This window comes from Podarcis pityusensis (assembly GCF_964106645.2).
Source record: "Podarcis pityusensis genome assembly, chromosome: 13".
In the NCBI taxonomy this organism is placed as follows: Eukaryota; Metazoa; Chordata; class Lepidosauria; order Squamata; family Lacertidae; genus Podarcis; species Podarcis pityusensis.
The window spans coordinates 8,536,058-8,557,752 of NC_138038.1; the positions used below are offsets into that span (position 1 = coordinate 8,536,058).

Sequence of the window (21,695 nt, forward strand, 5' to 3'; positions counted from 1 at the left end):
GGATTACAGGGGTGTTGACTTACAGTTGCATTACAGACAAAACACGCACACACATGGACTGTGTGCCATCCCACAGCCTTTCTGCAACTAAAATGTGCACCAGTTGTTCCTGTATTTTCCCCTAATGACGGCTTTGCTGCACCTGTCCTTGCTCACGCCCTTTCGCACGCCTCTGCCTGCTTCTGTGTTTGCTCGCCCACCTACAGAAATAGCCGTTGGTTACGTTTCTGGTATTTTGCAATCTTTTATTTCTTTAAATTCAAGAATTCACTATTTCTTTTCATTGCTAGTTTGACGCTTTGGAGACATCTTTACGTGTAAGTGCACGGACACTGGCGCTGCTCGCTTTGGTCCCCTTGGTACCCTGAAACACAATAAAAGGGAACATTAGGAAGGGTTTTCGGAGGCAGGTAACCATTTTGAGGGCAGCCCCTTTGCATGGTGAACAGTCACAATTCGTTCAACCCACTGTTGCTTTCTGGCCCAAACAGGCTTTGCTTTTTTCTGAAAGATTATGAAGACCCTCCAAACCTATTTAGCACCAGCATGTAAGCATGGAGTATTAAAATAGTTGGGGAAAGAATCATAGAACTGTAGAGTTGAAAGAGACTCTGAGGCTCATCTGGTCCAATTGACTGCAAAGCAGGAAGATGCGGTTGTCCCATACAGGGAATGAACCTGCAACCCTGGCGTTATCGGCACCATGTTCTAACCAACTGAGCTATCCTGGCTCATGTCTCAGAGACAAGAATGGAACACATGAACACAGCATAAACGGTGATCTCTCTTTCAATTCTCACCTTCAATTCTCTGGTGGTTGTGGGGGTTGGGGAGAGACTAATGGGATGGATCCACAAGAAGCTACACTTTGGTCCCAATGAAATGATTTTATTTATTTATTACATTTCTATACCGTCATCCGAGGATCACAGGGCAGTTTACAATATAAAAACAATTCTGTACCAACCTATCAGCATTTATTTACCAAAGACAGGCTAAATGTATTTCCTCTGGAAGTGCTAAATGGTAGGCTGAGAGGCAACCCTTATCCGAACAGGCTTTGTTTATGTTCTCAGGACGTCGATTGCATGAAGCATATCTTACTGCAATTGTGGGCAGTATGGGCAAGCAGGGATGTGGGTGGTGCTATGGGTTAAACCACAGAGCCTAGGGCTTGCCGATCAGAAGGTCGGCGGTTTGAATCCCCACGTCGGGGTGAGCTCCCGTTGCTCGGTCCCTGCTCCTGCCAACCCAGCAGTTTGAAAGCACATCAAAGTGCAAGTAGATAAATAGGTACCACTCCAGCGGGAAGGTAAACGGCATTTCCGTGCACTGCTCTGGTTTGCCAGAAGCGGGTTAGTCATGCTGGCCACATGACCCAGAAGCTGTATGCCGGCTCCCTCAGCCAATAAAGCGAGATGAGCGCCGCACCCCCAGAGTCGGCCATGACTGGACCTAATGGTCAGGGGACCCTTTACCTTTACCTTTTATGGGCAAGCAAGGGATCAAACCCCTATTGGCAAATCTGCCGGGAAAATCTGAAGCCTCCCATATTAAATATCTTTTGGCTGACAGGTCTAATGATATTACACTGGCTGTGGCAAAGTTTCTTTCGGAAGTCAAAAGAAACAAAGACCATCGAGCTTGAAACAAAACAAAATGACCGCCTCAGTTTCTCTCTCTTTTGTGGTTGGCTGTCTTAACTGTATTTTGTTCTGAAATTGTTCTATGGATCTTTGGACCACAATAAAGATTTATTTATTATTATACCAAAACACAAAACTGCATTGCATACTAACAAACAAAACAGTAACAACCCCCTACTCCACCCGCACACAGTTTAATAGGCTGTAGATTGTTTAATAAGCCAAAGGCCTGGGAGAAGGGGGGTGCTTTTGCTTGGGACTTAAAGATATGTAATGAAGGCAACAGGCGAGTCTTCCTGGGGAAAGCATTCCACAAATGGGGAGCCACCGCAGAAAAGGCCCGTTCTCATGTTGCCACCCTCTGGACCTTTCATCTAAAGGTAAAGGGACCCCTGACCATTAGGTCCAGTCGTGGACATTTACATGAGTAGAATGTGTCCTTGTCCATGGAGTTTTCTTGGCAGGGATTATGGTGCCAGAGGAGACTCTTGAGAGTCCCATGGACTGCAAGGAGATCAAACCTCTCCATTCTTAAGGAAATCAGCCCTGAGTGCTTACTGGAAGGACAGATCCTGAAGCTGAGGCTCCAATACTTTGGCCACCTCATGAGAAGAGAAGACTCCCTGGAAAAGACCCTGATGTTGGGAAAGATGGAGGGCACAAGGAGGCTCACAAAGAAGGCCTTGGGTTATTATTGCAAGGTCCAGGTTGGTTCCTACGGGGAAAGGCGGTCCTTGAGGTACTACGGTCTTTAACCATTTAAGGGTTTGTAGGTCAGAACCAGCACTTTGAATTGGGCCTGGAAACTAATTGGCAGCCAGTGTGGTCAGACCAGGGTCTGTGTAATATGATCAAACCATCTTGTCCCGGGGAGCAACCTAGCTGCTAAATTTTGCACCAACTGAAGTTAAGAACCTGTTGATTTCAGTGGGAACTAAATGCGACTCACTTAATCTGGATCCATCCAATTGCCTTACAAGGGAAGCTTCCACACTAGCAGTTTAGTCTGGAATGAACATAATAAAACACTCAGTTTTTATGGGGAATCCAGACAGTGTCATTGTCAACTCATTGTATTCCTACTAAGTCCTCCTGAGATTTCCCAGGTCTCTTTGCCTTTAAGTTTCCTGTTCAGATTTCATTGCTTTCTGTCTACTCACAGGACAACCTATCTAAAGTGGGGGTGGGGCACTTCCACACCAGCTGTTAGCATATTTGCAGTATCCCAGGCACATATTTTTGTTGGGGCATCTGTACAACTTTCTGTTGTACAACTCCCAGTTTTCATCCACTGTTAATGCATTTATTATTATTTTTTTAAAGATCAGGTCAGACCTGCTAGGGCCAGCAGAGATGCAAAAACTTTGCTATTTCAAAGCAGAACTCTTAAGTTTTTGAAGACAGTTTTGACATTTCTTGGCGGGGTGCTCTATTGCCCCCACGGCCCGAGGAGCAAGGCGACACTTCCAGCGGGATCCCCACGGGAGCCCCGCAAAATTACACAGAGGCCTTGCACAATCTCGCAGGGCTCTTGCAAGATCTCGCCGGATCCTGGAAGCCGCTGATGTGCGACCCCAGAAAGGGGGAAGGAGGGAAGGGGGCAGTGGCGCACAACATGTGCAGCACATTCCTGTTTTGCCTCAGGCAGTGATACGGGACAGGCCTGCCTGTGTCCCCCTCAGCAATTAAGAAGGCAACTATGTGCTAACGGGCAAATCCCTCCAACGCCCACGGAAAGGAGCTATGCCTTGCCTGCCTCCCTGTCTGTGCCTGCTCACTGTGGAACTAGGTTGCTCTGCCACTTTCGTCGGGACAAGGATCCCCATGGAAGCCGGCGCCTATGTGGGGACGCCTGGTTGCACCCTCTCAGAATGTTGTGCCCGATGCCACGGCCCCTCTGGCTACGCCACTGAAGCTTGCTTTAAAACCTCTCGCCAATGCTCCAGCTTTGTATGTACAGTGGTACCTCGGGTTAAGTACTTAATTCATTCCAGAGGTCTGTTCTTAACCTGAAACTGTTCTTAACCTGAAGCACCGCTTTAGCTAATGGGGCCTCCTGCTGCTGCCGCGCCACCGGAGCATGATTTCTGTTCTCATCCTGAAGCAAAGTTTTTAACCCGCGGTACTATTTCTGGGTTAGTGGAGTCTGTAACCTGAAGTGTATGTAACCTGAAGCATATGTTACCCGAGGTACCACTGTACAGGGAGCAATTAACATGGGGAGCCCACCTTCCACTTCAAATGGTGCAGCCCAGTAGCAGGTTTCTACTCATGTGCTTCAGCTGTCAACCTCTGAAGCTGAGGTAGACCGCAGAACGGAAATGAAAACCATCACAGCACAGCACAGCACAGCACAGCAGTATTCGTCTCCTACCTTTTGGCTGCCACGTGATCACGCAAAACCGGGGCCCTTTCTTTCACATGGAGGTCTTGAAAAGAAGTCTGGACTTGGGCCTCGGCAAATATGCGAGATGCACGCCATTTCTTCCCCCGGGGTATTTCGACAAACGAGGTCTGGACCTGGGCTTCAGCAAACGCAGGAGCTTTCGACTTTTTCGGCACTTTAGACACTTGTTTTGGTTTCTTCCCTTCAGGTTTCGTCACCTCTGAAATCTCCACCTGGCTGTCTTCCAGCTTTGGGAATAAAGGCAAATCCTCGAGGTGAAGCTGAAGTTGGTCAGTTTGCTTTTGAACCTCGGCCTCCTCTCGTGTGCTCCATAATTCCAGCAGTGTTTTTTCCATCGAAGCTCTTTTCTGCTCTGCGAGGTCAGAGTGCTGCTCCTCTGCGTACAGCGATGCAGGTGAGGGTGGTCGAACTGGGCTGGGAATTTCTGATGCGGCAGGAGATGCAGGAGTGTATGGTGGGACAGGAGAAACAGGAGGGTGGGAGGAAGCTGGAGAGGCAGCAGGGCGAGAGAGGGCAGGAGAGACAGTGCGAGAGAGGGCAGGAGAGACAGCAGTGCGAGAGTGGGAGGGAGAGGCAGTGTGAGAGAGGGCAGGAGAGACAGCAGTGCGAGAGTGGGTGGGAGAGACAGCAGTGCGAGAGTGGGCAGGAGAGACAGCGGTGCGAGAGTGGGCAGGAGAGACAGCAGTGCGAGAGTGGGCGGGAGAGACAGCAGTGCGAGAGAGGGCAGGAGATACAGCAGTGCGAGAGTGGGCGGGAGAGACAGCAGTGCGAGAGAGGGCAGGAGAGACAGCAGTGCGAGAGTGGGTGGGAGAGACAGCAGTGCGAGAGAGGGCAGGAGAGACAGCAGTGCGAGAGTGGGTGGGAGAGACAGCAGTTTGTGATGGAACAGGGCTCAAAGACGTGTGTGATGAGACAGGAGTTACAACTTTGGCACTTGCCAAACTGGTCTTCGAAGACTTCTCCTGCGCTATGGGTAATTCTTCTGGAGTCTGCATATCAGGCTGGGAGGTCTGGTCCTTGCTGTCACTTGGTGATGGGGGAAGTGACTTTGGAACATCCACTGGCTTCATTGTCTCGGGCATTTCAGGTAAGGAAGTTGGCTCCTTAGGTTCAATTGGGGGAGGAAATTCAGGAGCTGTATCTACTGAGTCAGGCATGGGTGACTGTATTGGGCTTTCAGCTTGTGATGGGAGAAGCACCTCCTTGGTGCCTTGTGGCAAATCTGCCAGGGAACTTTGCATCTCAGCGTCAGCTCGTTCTTTTTTCCGCCATATGTCAGAGAAGGAGGTTTGTACCTGGTTGTCCATTCTGCCTGGAGGAGCAGCCTCTTTTATCTCAACCACAGCTGGCTCGATTGGGCTTTCAGACTGTGGTAGGAGGGGCACTACCTTGGTGACCTGTGGCAAATCTCCCAGAGAACTTTGTATCTCAGCATCTGCTCGTTCTTTTTTCCGCCATATGTCAGAGAAGGAGGTTTGCATCTGGTTGTCAATTCTGCAAGCCGGAGGAGCCTCTTTTAACTCAACCACAGCTGGCTCAATTGGGGTTTCAGACTGTGGCAAATTTCCCAGGGAACTTTGTATTTTAGCATCTACTCGTTCTTTTTTCCGCCATATGTCAGAGAAGGAGGTTTGCACCTGGTTGTCCATTCGGGCTGGAGGAGCAGCCTCTTTTATCTCAACCACAGCTGGCTCAATTGGGCTTTCAGGCTGTGGTAGCAGAGGCACCTCCTTGGTGCCTTGTGGCAAATCTGCCAGGGAACTCTGCATCTTAGCATCCGCTTGTTCTTTTTTCCGCCATATGTCAGAGAAGGAGGTTTGCACCTGGTTTTCCATTCTGGCTGGAGGAGCAGCCTCTTCTTTCTCAACCACAGCTGGCTCAGTTGGGCTTTCAGGTTGTGGTAGGAGGGGCACCACCTTGGTGACTTGTGGCAAATCTGCCAGGGAACTTTGCATCTTAGCATCCGCTCGTTCTTTTTTCCGCCATATGTCAGAGAAGGAGGTTTGCACCTGGTTGTCCATTCTGGTTGGAGGAGCAGCCTCTTTTATCTCAACCACAGCTGGCTCAGTTGGGCTTTCAGGCTGTGGTAGCAGAGGCACGACCTTGGTGACTTGTGGCAAATCTGCTAAGGAACTTTGCATCTCAGCGTCCGCTCGTTCTTTTTTCCGCCATATGTCAGAGAAGGAGGTTTGCACCTGGTTGTCAATTCTGCAATCTGGAGCAGCCTCTTTTATCTCAAGCTCAGGTGTCTCAGTTGGGCTTTCAGGCTGTGGTAGCAGAGGCACCACCTTGGTGACTTGTGGCAAATCTGCCAGGGAACTTTGCATCTCAGCGTCCGCTCGTTCTTTTTTCCGCCATATGTCAGAGAAGGAAGTTTGCACCTGGTTGTCCATTCTACTTAGAGGACGAGCCTCTTTTATCTCAACCACAGCTGGCTCAATTGGACTTTCTGGTAGGAGGGGCACGACCTTGGTGACTTGTGGCAAATCTGCTAAGGAACTTTGCATCTCAGCGTCCGCTCGTTCTTTTTTCCGCCATATGTCAGAGAAGGAGGTTTGCACCTGGTTTTCCATTCTGGCTGGAGGAGGAGCCTCTTTTATCTCAAGCTCAGCTGACTCAATTGGGCTTTCAGACTGTGGTGGGAGAAGAGGCACAACCTTGTTGCCCTGTGGCAAATCTGCCAGGGAACTTTGCATCTCAGCGTCCACTCGTTCTTTCTTCCACCACCTGTCAGAGAAGGAGGTTTGCACCTGGTTGTCCATTCTGGCTAGAGGAGGAGCCTCTTCCATCTCAAGCATAGGTGGCTCAATTGGGCTTTCAGACTGTGGTGGGAGAAAAGGTTCTTCCATGGGATCTGGCACATCTATCCAAGAAGTTTGCTTCTGGGCATTATGGAGTTCTTTTGCCTTCCAAATGTCAAGGAGGGAGGTTTGCATCTGAGCATCCAATAGGGCAGGTGGAGGAGACTGTTCTTCCTCAGGCATGAAGTAGTCAGATGGGCTTTCAGACTGTGGTGAGAGAAAAGGATCTTCCACATCTGTTGGGAAATCCATCCAAGAAGTTTGGATCTGGGCATCATGGAGCTGTTTTGCCTTCCATATGTCAAGAAGGGAGGTTTGTGACTGAATGTCCTTTTGTGATGAGGGAAAAGCTTCTGATTCTTCCTCGTCAAATTCCAGTGAAGTTTGCTGTTGAACATCAGAATGCAAGCGTGATGAACGCCACAAGCTCCCCGCAGGTATTTCGACATTTGAGGTTTGCACCTCAGCATTGGTTTGTTGCGCCAGAGGCGGCTCTTTTTGTGCCTCTAGGAAATCAGAGATGGAGCGTTGCGCCTGAGTATCAGTCTCCACTTCCAAGTCACTTTGTAATGGGGTGAAATACATTCTTTCAGGCTCCGTTAAGTCTGTCTCAGATGCCTTCTGCTGCATGTAGTCTTTTGATTTCCCCAGATCAAGAAAAGATGTCTGCACAAGCTTGTCAACCTGTTCAGTGGGAGAAGGCCTGATCCCTTGCTGTAGAATTTTGTCTACTGAAGTCTGTGTTTCAATATCCATTTGTTCCTTTGCTTTCCAAAAGTCAAAATCTGATGTTTGTGCGTGGCTATCAACTAGTAATGTGTGAGGGAACTCCTCTGGTTCGGCTTCATCGAAGCCACAAGTCTGGTTCTGGGCTTCAGCTAACTCTCTTGCTCGCCATATTTCAAGCAAGGATGTTTGGGTCTGGTTAGCCTTCTGCAGTTGGGGAAAGGATTCCGCTTTTTCCACGGGTACTTTAAGCCCTGAAGTCTGCACCTGAGCTTCGGTTTGCAAACGTGATTCACGCCACTTGTTTCCATATGGTATTTCAACATGTGATGTTTGTACTTCACTGTCAATTGTTGGCGTCCAACGAGGCTCTTTTTGAGAGGCTGATGTCTGAACTTCTGGGAGTTCATGATACCATTTACGGATCTGAGCTTCCATCACCTGTGGGGTAATAAGGTGCTCCTTCCCTTCTGTTAAAGCTTCTTGATTATCATCCCCACCCTCAATCAATGACAAAGAAGAGTACTTTTGAAAATCAGTGTCTGATACCCTCTTCTGGGGTTCAGCATGTGACATGGAAGTGTAGCTTTGGAAATCACTGTCCAATATCTTCTCCGGAGTTTTTGCAAATGATGCAGAATGGGACTTTGGGAAATCAGTGTCTGAGGTCCTCTCCTGGGGTTTGATATATGACGCAGAAGAGGACTTTCGGAAGAGAGTGTCTGTTGACCTATCTGACAAAAGTTTATTAATGAGTTCTACCTCAGATGTTTGTATCTGGGCCTCCTTGGTTGTTGACTTGGGAGATAACAACCTTGCCAGTTCATAATCTGAGGTTCTAAGCACTTGTGCCGAAGATGGACGCTTCTTCAGCAGCTCATCACTTAAGATCTGGTCTTGGACCCCAGAGTTTGACCAAGAAGAAGCCTTCCTCAGTAATTCAGGACTTGAAGTTTGCATGTGGGGTTCACCCACTGACAGGGAGGAAGCTTTCTTTAGTAACTCGGCACGGGAAGCTGATTCCATGCTCTGAATCCGGGATAGCAAAGAAAGCTTCTTTAGCAGTTCAATGGTGGAGGTTTGCACCTGTGCATCAGTTTGTGGCTGTAATGAATGCCATTTCTTCCACTGCCGAAGCAATGTCTCAGATGTCTGCATAGCTCTTTCAGTCCGTTCAAAAGGCAGAGGTGCCTCTTCGATGGAAAAAAGGGATTCCACTTCTCCTGCTGTCTCCTTGTCTTTTCCTAACCCAAGCATTGGCCGTTGTTCTGTCATCGAAGCAAAGGACGTTTGCACCTGGGCCGCAGTATTTAACCGCGCAGAACGCCAGTCGTTGCCGGGCGGTATTTCCACAGGTAAAGTTTGTACCCCAGTATCAATATATACGGGATATATCATGCTTTGTTCTATCACTGATGACTGGGGTGATAGCTTACTCTGAAGCTCAGAGGAGGATGGGTACTCTCTTTCTGACATGTAGTCCGAAAACGAAGTCTGCAACTGGATGTCTATCTCCGAAGGAACTCTTATGTCAAGATGTGAGGTCTGCACCTGCGCCTCAGATAACATGGGCAGAGAGGGAAACTTCTCCAACAACTCTAGATAGGAGGAAGAGGACTGGGCAGATCCTGCAAAAGATGCCACAGACCTCCTTTCTGGCAACGAGCTAAACGAGGTTTGGGCATGCATCTCCTTTTCCCCAGGTAACGAAAGCAAGGATGTTTGGACCTGAGCTTCCGCCTCTCTTGGCAATTCCATAAATGACGTTTGCACTTGAGCGTCATTTTCCACTGGGGTTGGAGACCGCAGGGAGAGAAATGAAGTTTGCGCCTGGGCCTCCCTTCCTCTTGGTAGGCTCGAAAACGAGGTTTGGACCTGAACGTCCGCCTCGGATGACGTCTCTATCTCTGGAATGAGTACAGCCGTCCTTGAGGTTTGCTGCTCTACTTCTTTGTGTAATCGAGACCACCTCCACCTATTTCCTTCTGGGATATCCACTTTCGAAGTTTGTATCTCATTCTCAACATACAAGCCATCTTCCTGTTTGGGGAAAGAAATAGTATGTGTGTATGACCACCGACACCTTACATTCAAAATAAGAGTTGACTTACGAAGTTAAAGAGACACCATTTTTGCTGATAGGCAGGCAGGGGTCTGGGCTCTTAACCAGATGCATTACTTGAAAGCCCTTAGGATGGGTGAGAGAGGGGAAGAACATAATGTGAGAAATTGGCAGCCCAACCTGACAGATGCATATTCTTGCTAGTTAGCATCAGAAGGGGCTAAGTCCACAGAGCCGTATTGCTGATAGGTAGATAGACCATAGAAATACAACTGGTAGAGAGGACTCTGTGTGATGTCATTTCCCCTTCCTCTCCTGGAGAGGAAGGAGCATATAGCACTTCCTGTTCCTCTCACTCTTCCTTTGACCAGAGTTGGATGCTCTGAAGCTGGTTATACCATAATATTTTGCCTGCATAGTTATTACTGATGGAACCAATGCATGATTATAAAGTAAATCTTACTTTTACACTTATTTTACAAGTTGTTGTCTGATTTTTAAAAAAAATTATTTATTTGGTTTCTCAAGTTAAAATTTCACAGAGATATATCAAACATGAATCATAAAAACAAGATTCCAAGGAATCTCCTGGACTTCCATCCTCCCCTTTGTGGGTCCTATTATTAATCATTTATGCATCTTTTATGATGATCCAAATCTTTTACATCTCCACTGTGTCCAGAATTCACCCTTAAACTACAAGTGATATTCCAATCCTACTAACGATTTTAATTGTTTACAGTGGTCTTTTAAGATAAATTATAAATTTTCCCCATTCCGTATTAAAATTTTGGTCTTCCTGATTTCTGATTCTTCCGGTCATTTTAGCCATTTCAGTATAGTCCACCAACTTCATCTGCCATTCTTCTCTGGTAGTAACTTTATCTTCTTTCCATCTCTGGAAAGTTGTTGCCTGGTTCTTTATTAAGCAGGGTAAGAGGAAGGACTCCTGCCAACCTAGCAGTTCGAAAGCACATCAAAGTGCAAGTAGATAAATAGGTACCGCTCCAGCGGGAAGGTAAACGGTGTTTCCGTGCACTGCTCTGGTTCGCCAGAAGCGGCTTAGTCATGCTGGCCACATGACCCGGAAGCTGTACACCGGCTCCCTCGGCCAATAAAGCAAGATGAGCGCCGCAACCCCAGAGTCGGTCATGACTGCACCTAATGGTCAGGGGTCTTTACCTTAAGAGGAGGGAAGCCAGCTTACTTCATAGCTGGACTTGCTCAAAACAAGGTTTTTACAGCCTAATTCCTATGCTTTTAGTTTTACTGCCAAAGATTGGACTTGGAAACTCTGTTGAACCCACACATGTGGGAGCCTGGAGGGATAAATTGCTATTAATATATCCTCTCCTTTTTAGGATCGTCCTACTCGCATGTAGGACCCTGACAGAGACACATGCCCTACTGGCATGTTCTCTCCTTCCTGGTCTATCGTTCAGGAGCTTCAAAAGCTTTCTCCAACCCGAACATCACAGCGACTGATACCAAGAGGCATTAGCAAGCTTAGGGATCCTGCAGAGTATCTGCAGTTCGCATAACAGACTCAATAGCTCAGCATTTTGGCTAATCTACTTTTATTTACATATAATACACTCGGAGCATTCTGACTTAGCTCCTTCCTCTTTCTCATCAGACAGCAAAGCGAAAGAAACAAAGGACAATAGTCCTACATTCCGGAACACAGTAGTACAAAACATCCTGTCTCCGTCACTTCCCACACCGTGGAATGAAAACATACACCGTAGTGTGATAGAGAACAATCCCATGACTGCAAGCACGGAGGAAGAATCCTAACACTCCTACCCATAGCACACATAAATGCTACTATTCCTTTTACGCTGCACTGAACTGGTGATTTAGCAACCAGAAAGAGCTAAGCAGTCGTGTCAGTACTGAGCATATACACACTATGGATAGTCCCTCTCCCTGAGAAATCCTATCTAGCTTCAGCCTTCATCCTCTACAACCCACTGTATGCTTTGCAGAAAGCCATGGCAATTGACCAGGCCTAAAACTGATGCAGTGGTAGAAAAATATATGAATATAATATATTAGTGGTATCTAACACAGAGTTAAGGGGCAAAAATGTATAAATCTAAATCAAATAAGTGTTGGAAATGTAAAGAACATTCTTTTTATTATATGTGGTGGTCTTGTAGTAAGGTTAAATCTTACTGGTAAATTATATATAATGAATTGAAAAAGATGTTTAAAATAACGTTTGTAAAAAAAAAACAAAAAAAACACACACACACACACACACACCCAGAAGCCTTCCTTTTGGGAATTATAGGGACAGAACTACCCAAGTTGTATAGAAATGTATTCATTTATGCGACTACAGCAGCAAGAATGTTCCTTGCCCAAAAATGGAAAGAAGAAGAAATCCCAAATAAGAAGAATGGATACAAAAACTTACGGGATATGCAGAAATGGCGAAACTTACCAGAAAAATAAGAAATCAATATAACAAACTTTTTATAAAAGAATGGAAATGGTTTATTGGATAAACTGTAAACAGATAAGAACAACGGCAGTATTATTGCAATAACCTGCAGTTTTATAATACAGTGTCATTGTGGGTAGGTGGGGATCAGTACTGTGTCACCCCCACAACTGAGACCATCAGCACACACCTGACTTCCCACAGTAACCAGGATGTTGTCCTGCGATGGGGCGTGGGGTGTGTGGACATTAAGGACTGCAGTGTCTAATTTTGTGTTATGCCATGTCTCCCTCAGCCATGGTGTTTAACATTGCAACCCCACCCCACCCAGCCATGGTGGCCATTCTGTAACTTCTCAAAATGGGCCAAAAAGGTTGGTGACCCCCCGGTGCAACAAATCTTTTAAATCTCAAAGGTACCAGAAGATGCCTTGCCGTTTGGCCACCACAAATTAACACACCTCCCTCAAATGCGTTGGTATGAACAACTATATCTGTATACCACCTGAAACAAATGTTCTCTAAGCAGTCCATCTGAATTAGGGATGGCAATATAATGAAGATATAGAATGAATTACCGGGTCCTGGTCTGGCTCTATCTCTGAGGGGTCTGCTTCCGAGGGGTCTAGCTCTGACGGAGGCTTAAATTGCTCAGACGAAGCGATATTAAGGCTAAAAGACACAAGACAACAAATAATTTCTTTTTTTTATTAAATAATATTTATTAAAGTTTCAAAAGAAGGATACATAAATAAGAAAAAGAAAAATAGAAAAAATACAAAATACAAAATACAAAAAAAAAACAATTAAAAACAATTCCATCTTTTCATCACTTCTCTTTCATTTACTTGTTTCCCGGACCTCCTCATACCTCCCTTTTTTGTATTCCAGTTCAATTTATTAGTTCAGCAATTCCTTTCCCTCCTTTTTAATCCTGATCTTTAATCTTAATATATTACAGCATTAGGTTTTTACGTATTGAAAATCCAATTTTTCCATATTCTTTTATACCATTACAGCTAGAAACCACTTAACTTCAATCCAACATCATTCTAACATTCATTAATTTAAGACAACAAATAATTTCAGGGCTTGTTGGACAGACAGCGATAGTAACCAAAACTTTAACATGTATTGACGGATGTGAAAATGTTTTCTTAAAGTGGGGGATAAGAGGGGACCGTAGTCATAGCCAGACCTATATATGTATTTTATATGATGCCCAAGTCAGAACAATTTCATCCATAAATGCAGGCCATTCAGAATTCCTCCAGCTTGCCCTATGGTCCTGATGACTCCCAGCAACACAGCTGGCCATCATTGGTGGAAAACCCACTATGTCTCTCTCTTACAAATGTAACTTCAACTTGTGCTAGGGAACCCAATCTGATTGCTAGTGTTCTTGCCTGCTATTGCAGACACACACCACACCACACAGAGGGCCTCAGTTTTACTGGGCTGTGTTTGCATTTTTGAGGTTGCACAAGCCAGTGTCACAATGAAGAGCAACACTTGCCCCAAATAAGTCACCTCCTTCAAGCATGCATTGTTCAGCTCCATTGTTCTCACCTGGGGTGAATAGTTTATGCAAAATATATGCAACTGGGTGACTTGCTCTTCAACAAGCTCTCCATACCCTACAGTGGGTATGAGTTTTAACTCGCAAGCAGTTTGATGAAACCCATATAATGGGTTGATACATTCACTAAATTCCTGTTCTGTATCAATGAGACATACATCTCATGCCTGGGCCAAACATCCAAAGGGCGTACATGGTTCCCTTGCGTTCACTACGAAAAGGGAGGTGTAGCTCACCATGTTGAAGACTGCGTTTCCGGTGGGCCAGTACAACAGAAAAATTTTCTCCAGCCTCCTATAAAATCAGACAGAAGTAAAAATAAGCTTTAGCCTGTGTTTCCCACAGGAATCCATCCTCAAAACCAGATAGGAACATACGATGTCCCTACCATCTGCCAAGGCTATAATAAAAACTAGGTTGTGGGATATTGAACGCCAAGAACTTACAGTAGCAGCAGAGAAAACATGCTCCCCTTTTTATTTTCAACTTTCTTGGGCGCATGAAACTAACCACAATTACCTTGAATTTCTGCTACTCAAGAAAGAAGGGCATTTTCGCTGGCCAGGTTTAATTCAAATCCATCCAACCTCCTTTGGGGAAGGTTCTCAGGCAGGGTGGAAGGAGAAAGAACTTGCCCATGTGAAGACCACCTGGTGGAAACCCTTACACATATGGTTCTCAGTTGTAAACTATATGCTGATCTCTGCCAGCAATTTCTAGATCAACTCTGTATCCCCAAATGGAAACCAGAGTTGAAGGTCATACATTTTCTATTACTGGGGAATGATCAGGAGCTCACCAAGTTAGTGGCTAAATATCTCTATTTGGTTTTTTGTCGTCGAAATACACTGTTGACGTCTGATCTCCCTGGAGACCAAGAGATGTGACAATAGACTGTTCTGCCTCCTTTCTTTTAGCAAATGTTTTTTTGCCACTGGGGAAGTGGTAATTCTGTACTGATTTGTTTTGGATGTTTGTATGTGATGCCAATAAAATGTTTATTAATTAATTAAAATGAAGAACCTACTGGATCAAGCCAAGGGCCCATCTACTCCTGCATCCTGTTGTCACAGTGGCCAACCAGTTGCCTACGAGAAGAAGCCTGCAAGCATCACTTGCGCCCAACAGTCCCCTCCCCTCCTACGATTTCCCCAAAACTGGTATTCAGCCTCTGAAAGTGAAGGTAGATCATCGCCATCAGCTTTAGCAGCTACTGATAGCCTTATCCTCCATGTATTTGTCTAATCCTAATGTTTTTAGCTGTCCAAGTTGGTGCCCACTACTGTGTTCCATAGTTGAACTGTGCGCTGCATAAAGATGTCCCAAAGGCAGAGAGAGCTTTTCTCTCTCCTCCTCTTAAAAACCTTTTTAAAAGGAAGGGTAAGTGAGAAATTAAGAGAGACTTAGATAGTTGGTCAAAATTGAAACTTTCTTTGTTAGGCCGAATTGCTGCTATTAAGATGAATGTATTGCCAAAGATGTTGTTTTTGTTTCAAACACTTCAGGTTTTGGACAAGACGGAGTGCTTTCAGAAGTGGCAAAGAGATATTTCTAAGTTTGTCTGGCAGGGCAAAAAGCCCAGAATTAAGTTTAAGATATTAACCGATGCGAAAGAAAGAGGGGGCTTTGCCCTGCCAGATCTAAAGTTGTATTATGAGGCCGCAGCGTTCTGCTGGCTAAAAGACTGGCTACTTCTTGAAGACACTGACGTGTTGGATTTGGAAGGGTTTAACAATGCTTTTGGATGGCATGCATACTTATGGTATGACAAGGTTAAAGCAAATAAGGCCTTTAAGAACCATATTGTCAGAAAATCACTGTTTAATGTCTGGACAAAATATAAAGACTTGCTGGAAAATAAAACTCCAAGGTGGCTTTCACCTTTGGAAGCTAAGGCCCGAAAAAGACCCAATATGGAGGCTAAATGGCCTAAATATTGGGAAATATTAGAAAAAGATGGAGACAATTGGAAATTGCAGAGTTTGGAGAAAATGAAGGATAAAGTGCGAGACTGGTTACACTACGCTCAGATTAAAGAAGTTTTTAAAAACGACAAGAAACTAGGGTTCCAGGTGGAGAAATCGAAACTAGAAACAGAATTGTTAGAACCAAAGACTAAGGTACTTTCAAGGATGTATAACTTGCTGTTAAAATGGAATACACAAGATGAAATGGTCAAATCGGCTATGATAAGGTGGGCACAGGACATTGGGTATAATATTATGTTTGAGGACTGGGAAAGGTTGTGGAGTACTGGATTGAAATTTACTGCATGTAATGCTTTGAAAGAAAATGTAATGAAAATGATATATAGATGGTACATGACCCCAGTCAAACTTGCAAAAATTTACCACCTGTCTGATAATAAGTGTTGGAAATGTAAAGAGAGCGAAGGAACATTCTTCCACCTCTGGTGGACTTGCCCTAAAGTGAAGGCGTTCTGGGAAATGATTTATAATGAACTGAAAAAGGTATTTAAGTATACCTTCACTAAGAAACCAGAGGCCTTTCTTTTGGGTATTGTCGGCCAAGGGGTGGTAAAGAAGGATTGGACATTCTTTATGTATGCAACAACAGCGGCAAGGATACTTCTCGCAAAGTACTGGAAAACTCAAGATCTACCCACACTGGAAGAATGGCAGATGCAACTGATAGACTATATGGAACTAGCTGAGATGACTGGCAGAATCCGTGACCTGGGAGAAGAGAGGATGGAGGAGGATTGGAAGAAATTTAAGAACTATTTACAAAAACATTGTAACTTGAGTGAATGCTAAGCAGGATGCTAGATCATAAATAATTGAGCACCACTAACTTAGATGATTTAAGAAAATAAGAGAGATTAAGAAAATATAACTCTTTTTTTTGAGAACTAGAAGACTATGAAATATAGAAGGGATATAAGAATGCAAATAAGATAACAAATTGCTGCTAAAAAGTTATAACGATGAAAGTGGGAGCGGGAGATGTGAGGAAGTCCAAAAAAAAAAATGTGAAACTATGTTAAGATATTTGCTATATTGTCTGTTACATGTATTCTTATTGTAAACTCCAATAAATATTATATAAAAAAATAAATAAAATAAAAGGAAGGGTAAGCGGCAATGCTGGTTTTGCTTCAGTCAGATTGCAACCCAATCATAGGTCAGGAACACAGGGTAGGTGAATACCAATGAACAACGGGTTGTGCAGGGAAAGGGAGCAAGCACACACGAGAAGTATCCCATGTACACAGAATGTTTTCAATGGCTAGTAGTGGTTGGGGCAGAGGGAGAAAACTGTACAGTGGTACCTCAGGTTAAGTACTTAATTCGTTCTGGAGGTCCATTCTTAACCTGAAACTGTTCTTAACCTGAAGCACCACTTTAGCTAATGGGGCCTCCTGCTGCTGCGCCGCCGCCGGAGCCCAATTACTGTTCTTATCCTGAAGCAAAATTATTAACCTGAAGCACTATTTCTTTATCAGCGGAGTGTGTAACCTGAAGCGTATGTAACCTGAAGCATATGTAACCCGAGGTACCACTGTATCAGAATGGTTTTTGGTTCAGGTGTATTAAAAATCCACACAGAGACTTTCAAATTCCAAAACAAATGTTTAGATTCCGTGCAACAAGAGAGACTCAAATATATAAGACAATCCTGTAAATATACGTTCTTTTAATTGTTAAAAAAAGTTTGTGACAAAGTTTTAGAGTTGCTTATGAATCTTTTAAAGTTTGGAACACAAACTTTGCAGCTGATTCTGAAAATTATGTATCTGTGGCCATAATACAATTTTTATAGAGTCAAAAGAAACAGATTTATTTGTCCTTTTATGTTTCTTTTAATGAAAGGAACATCCAAACTAACTCTTCACTAACACATGGATATAGACAATAGTGATAGAGAATGTCATCAGATCTGTTTTAACAGAAAACGAGAGAAAATTAAAATGAATTAGTGTGAATGCTTTCCTATGTTTGGGAAGAGATAACAACCTCAAAAGACAAGCACAGCTTCCTTGTGGGTCTATAAGCAATCCTCAAGTGTAACGTAGAACAAATCTTCTTGGGAAATGTTATAGAGCTCTAAAAATCAATATTTCTACCTACTAGAATTCAACAGATTTTACTTAATTGTAGCCCAAGGGGAAATAATTCAGGGTACATACTGTAAACTCAGCTTTTATTTTCCAGGAAATTCTTCTTTCAGGTGACTTCGAGATGACGCGTTTACTAAGCATTCAATCATTCTTATAAACATTTCCAAGGAGATTATGTGACAGTCATTATTATTGAGCGTTTACTCAGATATTTTTTCAGTTGAAGAATATAATGTCAAGCAATCATCATCCTTTACTTTCCTTGTCTGGGTGGTTGGTTTATTTTGGAGTGGAGAAGAGGTGGGGAAACAAGTTTGTTTCACAACCTGAATTTCCCTGTAGTGAGGGTCTGGATTAAGAGAGCTCAATCTTGCCTATTAGAGTCTTCATATCCCGGAGCACACTAAACTCCCATCATAGCAATCAGGTATCCGAGTGCCAATCCATATACAGTGGTACCTTGGTTTACGAACTTAATCCATTCCGGAAGTCCATTCTTAAACTGAAACCGTTCTTAAACTGAGGTGCACTTTCCCTAATGAGGCCTCCAGTTGCCGGTACCCTTCCACTGTTCAGCTTCCATTCTTAGACCAAGGTAAAGTTTGCAAACCGGGACACTACTTCCGGTTTTACGGAGTTTGTAAACCAAATCGTTCATAAACAGGACTGTTCTTAAACTGAGTAACCACTGTAGAGGGTAAAACAGCATCAACCATACACAATAACAAGCAACCACAGGCTGGGTTGAACCCCAAGATTTGCAGAAGTAAAAAAATAATCCCTTTAGGGGGGTCCCCCCAAAACCCCAAAGAGAACTATGTGTGCTCGGGGATCATGGGATGCTGATTAGACTGTTGGATGGGCGGGGGGGGGGGGGGCAGAGAATGGGAGAGAATAAGAGAGAGCAGGAGAGGAGCAGAGGCACTCAAGGCAGCAACACTTTATTGCAGGTCTCACTTGGCCTTCTTAAAACCTACTTCAGCCGGCTACGGATGATGGGAGTTGTAGTCCAACAAACTGTGGCGTGGCGCTGTGGTCTAAACCACAGAGCCTAGGGCTTGCCGATCAGAAGGTCGGCGGTTAGAATCCCCACGACGGGGTGAGCCCCCATTGCTCGGTCCCTGCTCCTGCCAACCTAGCAGTTCGAAAGCACATCAAAGTGCAAGTAGATAAATAGGTACCACTCTGGCGGCGTTTCCGTGCACTGCTCTGGTTCACCAGAAGCGGCTTAGTCATGCTGGCCACATGACCCGAAAGCTGTACGCTGGCTCCCTCGGCCAATAAAGCGAGATGAGCTCCGCAACCCCAGAGTCCTCCACGACTGGACCTAATGGTCGGCGGTCCCTTTACCTTTACCTTTACCTTTACCTAACCAGTGGCCACCCAAAGTTCAGAAAGAGATACAGTGGTACCTCGGGTTAAGAACTTAATTTGTTCCGGAGATCCGTTCTTAACCTGAAACTGTTCTTAACCTGAAGCACCACTTTAGCTAATGGGGCCTCCCGCTGCCTCCGCGCCGCCGGAGCACGTTTTCTGTTCTCATCCTGAAGCAAAGTTCTTAATCCGAGGTACTATTTCTGGGTTAGCGGAGTCTGTAACCTGAAGCGTCTGTAACCCGAGGTACCACTGTACTCAGGATTTCGCATGGTTTCTGCATGGTTTCTGCAGAGGTAGATTTCCTCTGACTATGGAGGCTCTACACCGGTATCCTTCACAGGGCAATAACCCCCGACAGCTTTAACCCTAACATCTCCCTCGCCCCATTGAAAGACATGGGTTGAACCACAGAGCCTAGGACTTGCCAATCAGAAGGTCGGCGGTTCGAATCCCCGCAACAGGGTGAGCTCCCGTTGTTCAGTCCCAGCTCCTGCCAACCTAGCAGTTCAAAAGCACGTCAAAGTGCAAGTAGATAAATAGGTACCGCTCCGGCGGGAAGGTAAACGGCGTTTCTGTGCGCTGCTCTGGTTCGCCAGAAGCGGCTTAGGCATGCTGGCCACATGACCTGGAAGCTGTAAGCCGGCTCCCTCGGCCAATAAAGCGAGATAAGCTACTGGACCTAATGGTCAGGGGTCCCTTTATCTTTAAACGGGTATCCTTCACAGGGCAATAATCCCGGACAGCTTTAACCCTAACATCTCTCCCCCCCCCCATTGAAAGACGCTCACCTCTTTTCTTCCCCATGTTTTGCACACCCAGTGTAGCCCCGCATGCAGTTGTTAACTCGGCAGCAGCCGGGCGTTGCTTGCTGCCGGCTCCCCCTTGGGCCCGACACTGAGCGCGCCCAGCATCCCGCCGCTCCAGCCAGGAGACGGTTCTCTGAGCGACGGCGGGCGTGACGTCACCCAGAGGCTTTTTGACGTCACGCGGGCAGGATTCCTCTGTTGCGCCCCGTCCTCCTCCTCCTCCTCGCAACTAAGCGCTGCTTCCCGTGGCGGATCCAGCTCCGTCGAAGAACGTGCGCTTTAGCAGCGCTCGCGTCCAGCAATTGCGGTGCAAAATTTGGTGGGGGAGAGACGGAAATCGAAGCCAGCTCCAGTTCAGAATTCGGTTTGGCAAGGATTTCAACTGCTAAGCCCGGGCTTGGATTCGAGTTCGTGTGTTTGGCCGCAGTCCTCACCTCCGCCCTCCCTTACCTGGGAAGGACTGGATCCTGGCATCTTCGGATAAAAAGCAGTATAAAAGTTGAAGCAAACAAATAAATATGCCTCCCTGTGCCTGAATTTTAGAACCCTAAACTTGCAGAGTTGGAAGGGACCCGCGAGTCGTGCAGGAATGAATCTGCCCTCAAGCGTCCCTAGCAGGTGACCTGCTTAAAAACCTCCAGTGAGATTTCACTTTAATGGGATTTAACTTCCGAGTGCGCAAACCTACGATTGCGCTTTCGGTTGCTTTGGCACATGGACACACAAACACCTCAGAGAGGACTAAGCAAATTCATGGCCAGGAGAGAGCTATGGATAGCTACCTGCGCTCAGATCCTGTTGGTGGGATTTCCCCTCGGGGCATCTGGTGGTTGGCCACTGGGAGAACAGGATGCTGGACTGGATGGGGCCATTGGCCTCATCCAGCAAAGCTTTTCTTATATTCTTGTACATTTCCGAGCACAATTCAAAGTGTTGGTGCTGACCTTTAAAGCCCTAAACGGCCTCGGTCTAGTATACCTGAAGGAGCGTCTCCACCCCCATCGTTCTGCCCGGACACGGAGGTCCAGCTCCAAGGGCCTTCTGGAGGTTCCCTTGCTGCGAGAAGTGAAGTTACAGGGAATCAGGCAGAGGGCCTTCTCGGTGGTGGCACCTGCCCTGTGGAACGCCCTCCCAGCAGATGTCAAGGCACTAAACAACTATTTTACTTTTAAAAGACACCTGAAGGTGGCCCTGTTTAGGGAAGTTTTTAATGTCTGATGCTGTACAGTGGTACCTTGGGTTATATACGCTTCAGGTTACATACGCTTCAGGTTACAGACTCCGCTAACCCAGAAATAGTACCTCGGGTTAAGAACTTTGCTTCAGGATGAGAACACCTGCTGCGGCGGCAGCAGCAGGAGGCCCCATTAGCTAAAGTGGTGCTTCAAGTTAAGAACAGTTTCAGGTTTAAGAACGGACCTCCGGAACAAATTAAGTACTTAACCTGAGGTACCACTGTATTGTTTTTGATATTTGGTTGGAAGCCGCCCAGAGTGGCTGGGGAGACCCAGTCAGATGGGCGGGGTATAAATAAATTATTATTATTATTATTATTGTTATTGTTATTATTATTATTATTATAGCATCAGACTAGGACCTGGGGGAAACCAGGGTTCAAATTCCCACTCAGCCATGAAGCTCACTTGGGTGGCTTTGTGAGTCAGTGGCTGCCACTTGGCCTAACCTGCCTTACAGTGTCGTCTTGGGCATAAGATGGAGAGGAGAAGGAGGAGAAACAAGCTCCTTTGGAGAGAAAGGTGGG

At 45.6% G+C, this 21,695-nt stretch overlaps 1 protein-coding gene across 1 annotated transcript; it reads right to left on the reverse strand.

The window, feature by feature from the left end:
- Window positions 1-224: 224 nt before the first annotated feature.
- On the reverse strand, window positions 225-20,081 carry LOC308460299 (uncharacterized protein). Its single transcript, XM_080976450.1, has 5 exons — window positions 19,916-20,081; window positions 13,906-13,963; window positions 12,669-12,762; window positions 4,021-9,620; window positions 225-364 (listed from the first exon to the last, which is right to left on the reverse strand). Exons 1-5 carry the CDS (start codon window positions 19,929-19,931, stop codon window positions 271-273), a joined length of 5,862 nt encoding a protein of 1,953 aa, XP_080832576.1. The 5' UTR covers window positions 19,932-20,081; the 3' UTR covers window positions 225-270.
- Between the last annotated feature and the right edge of the window lie 1,614 nt (window positions 20,082-21,695).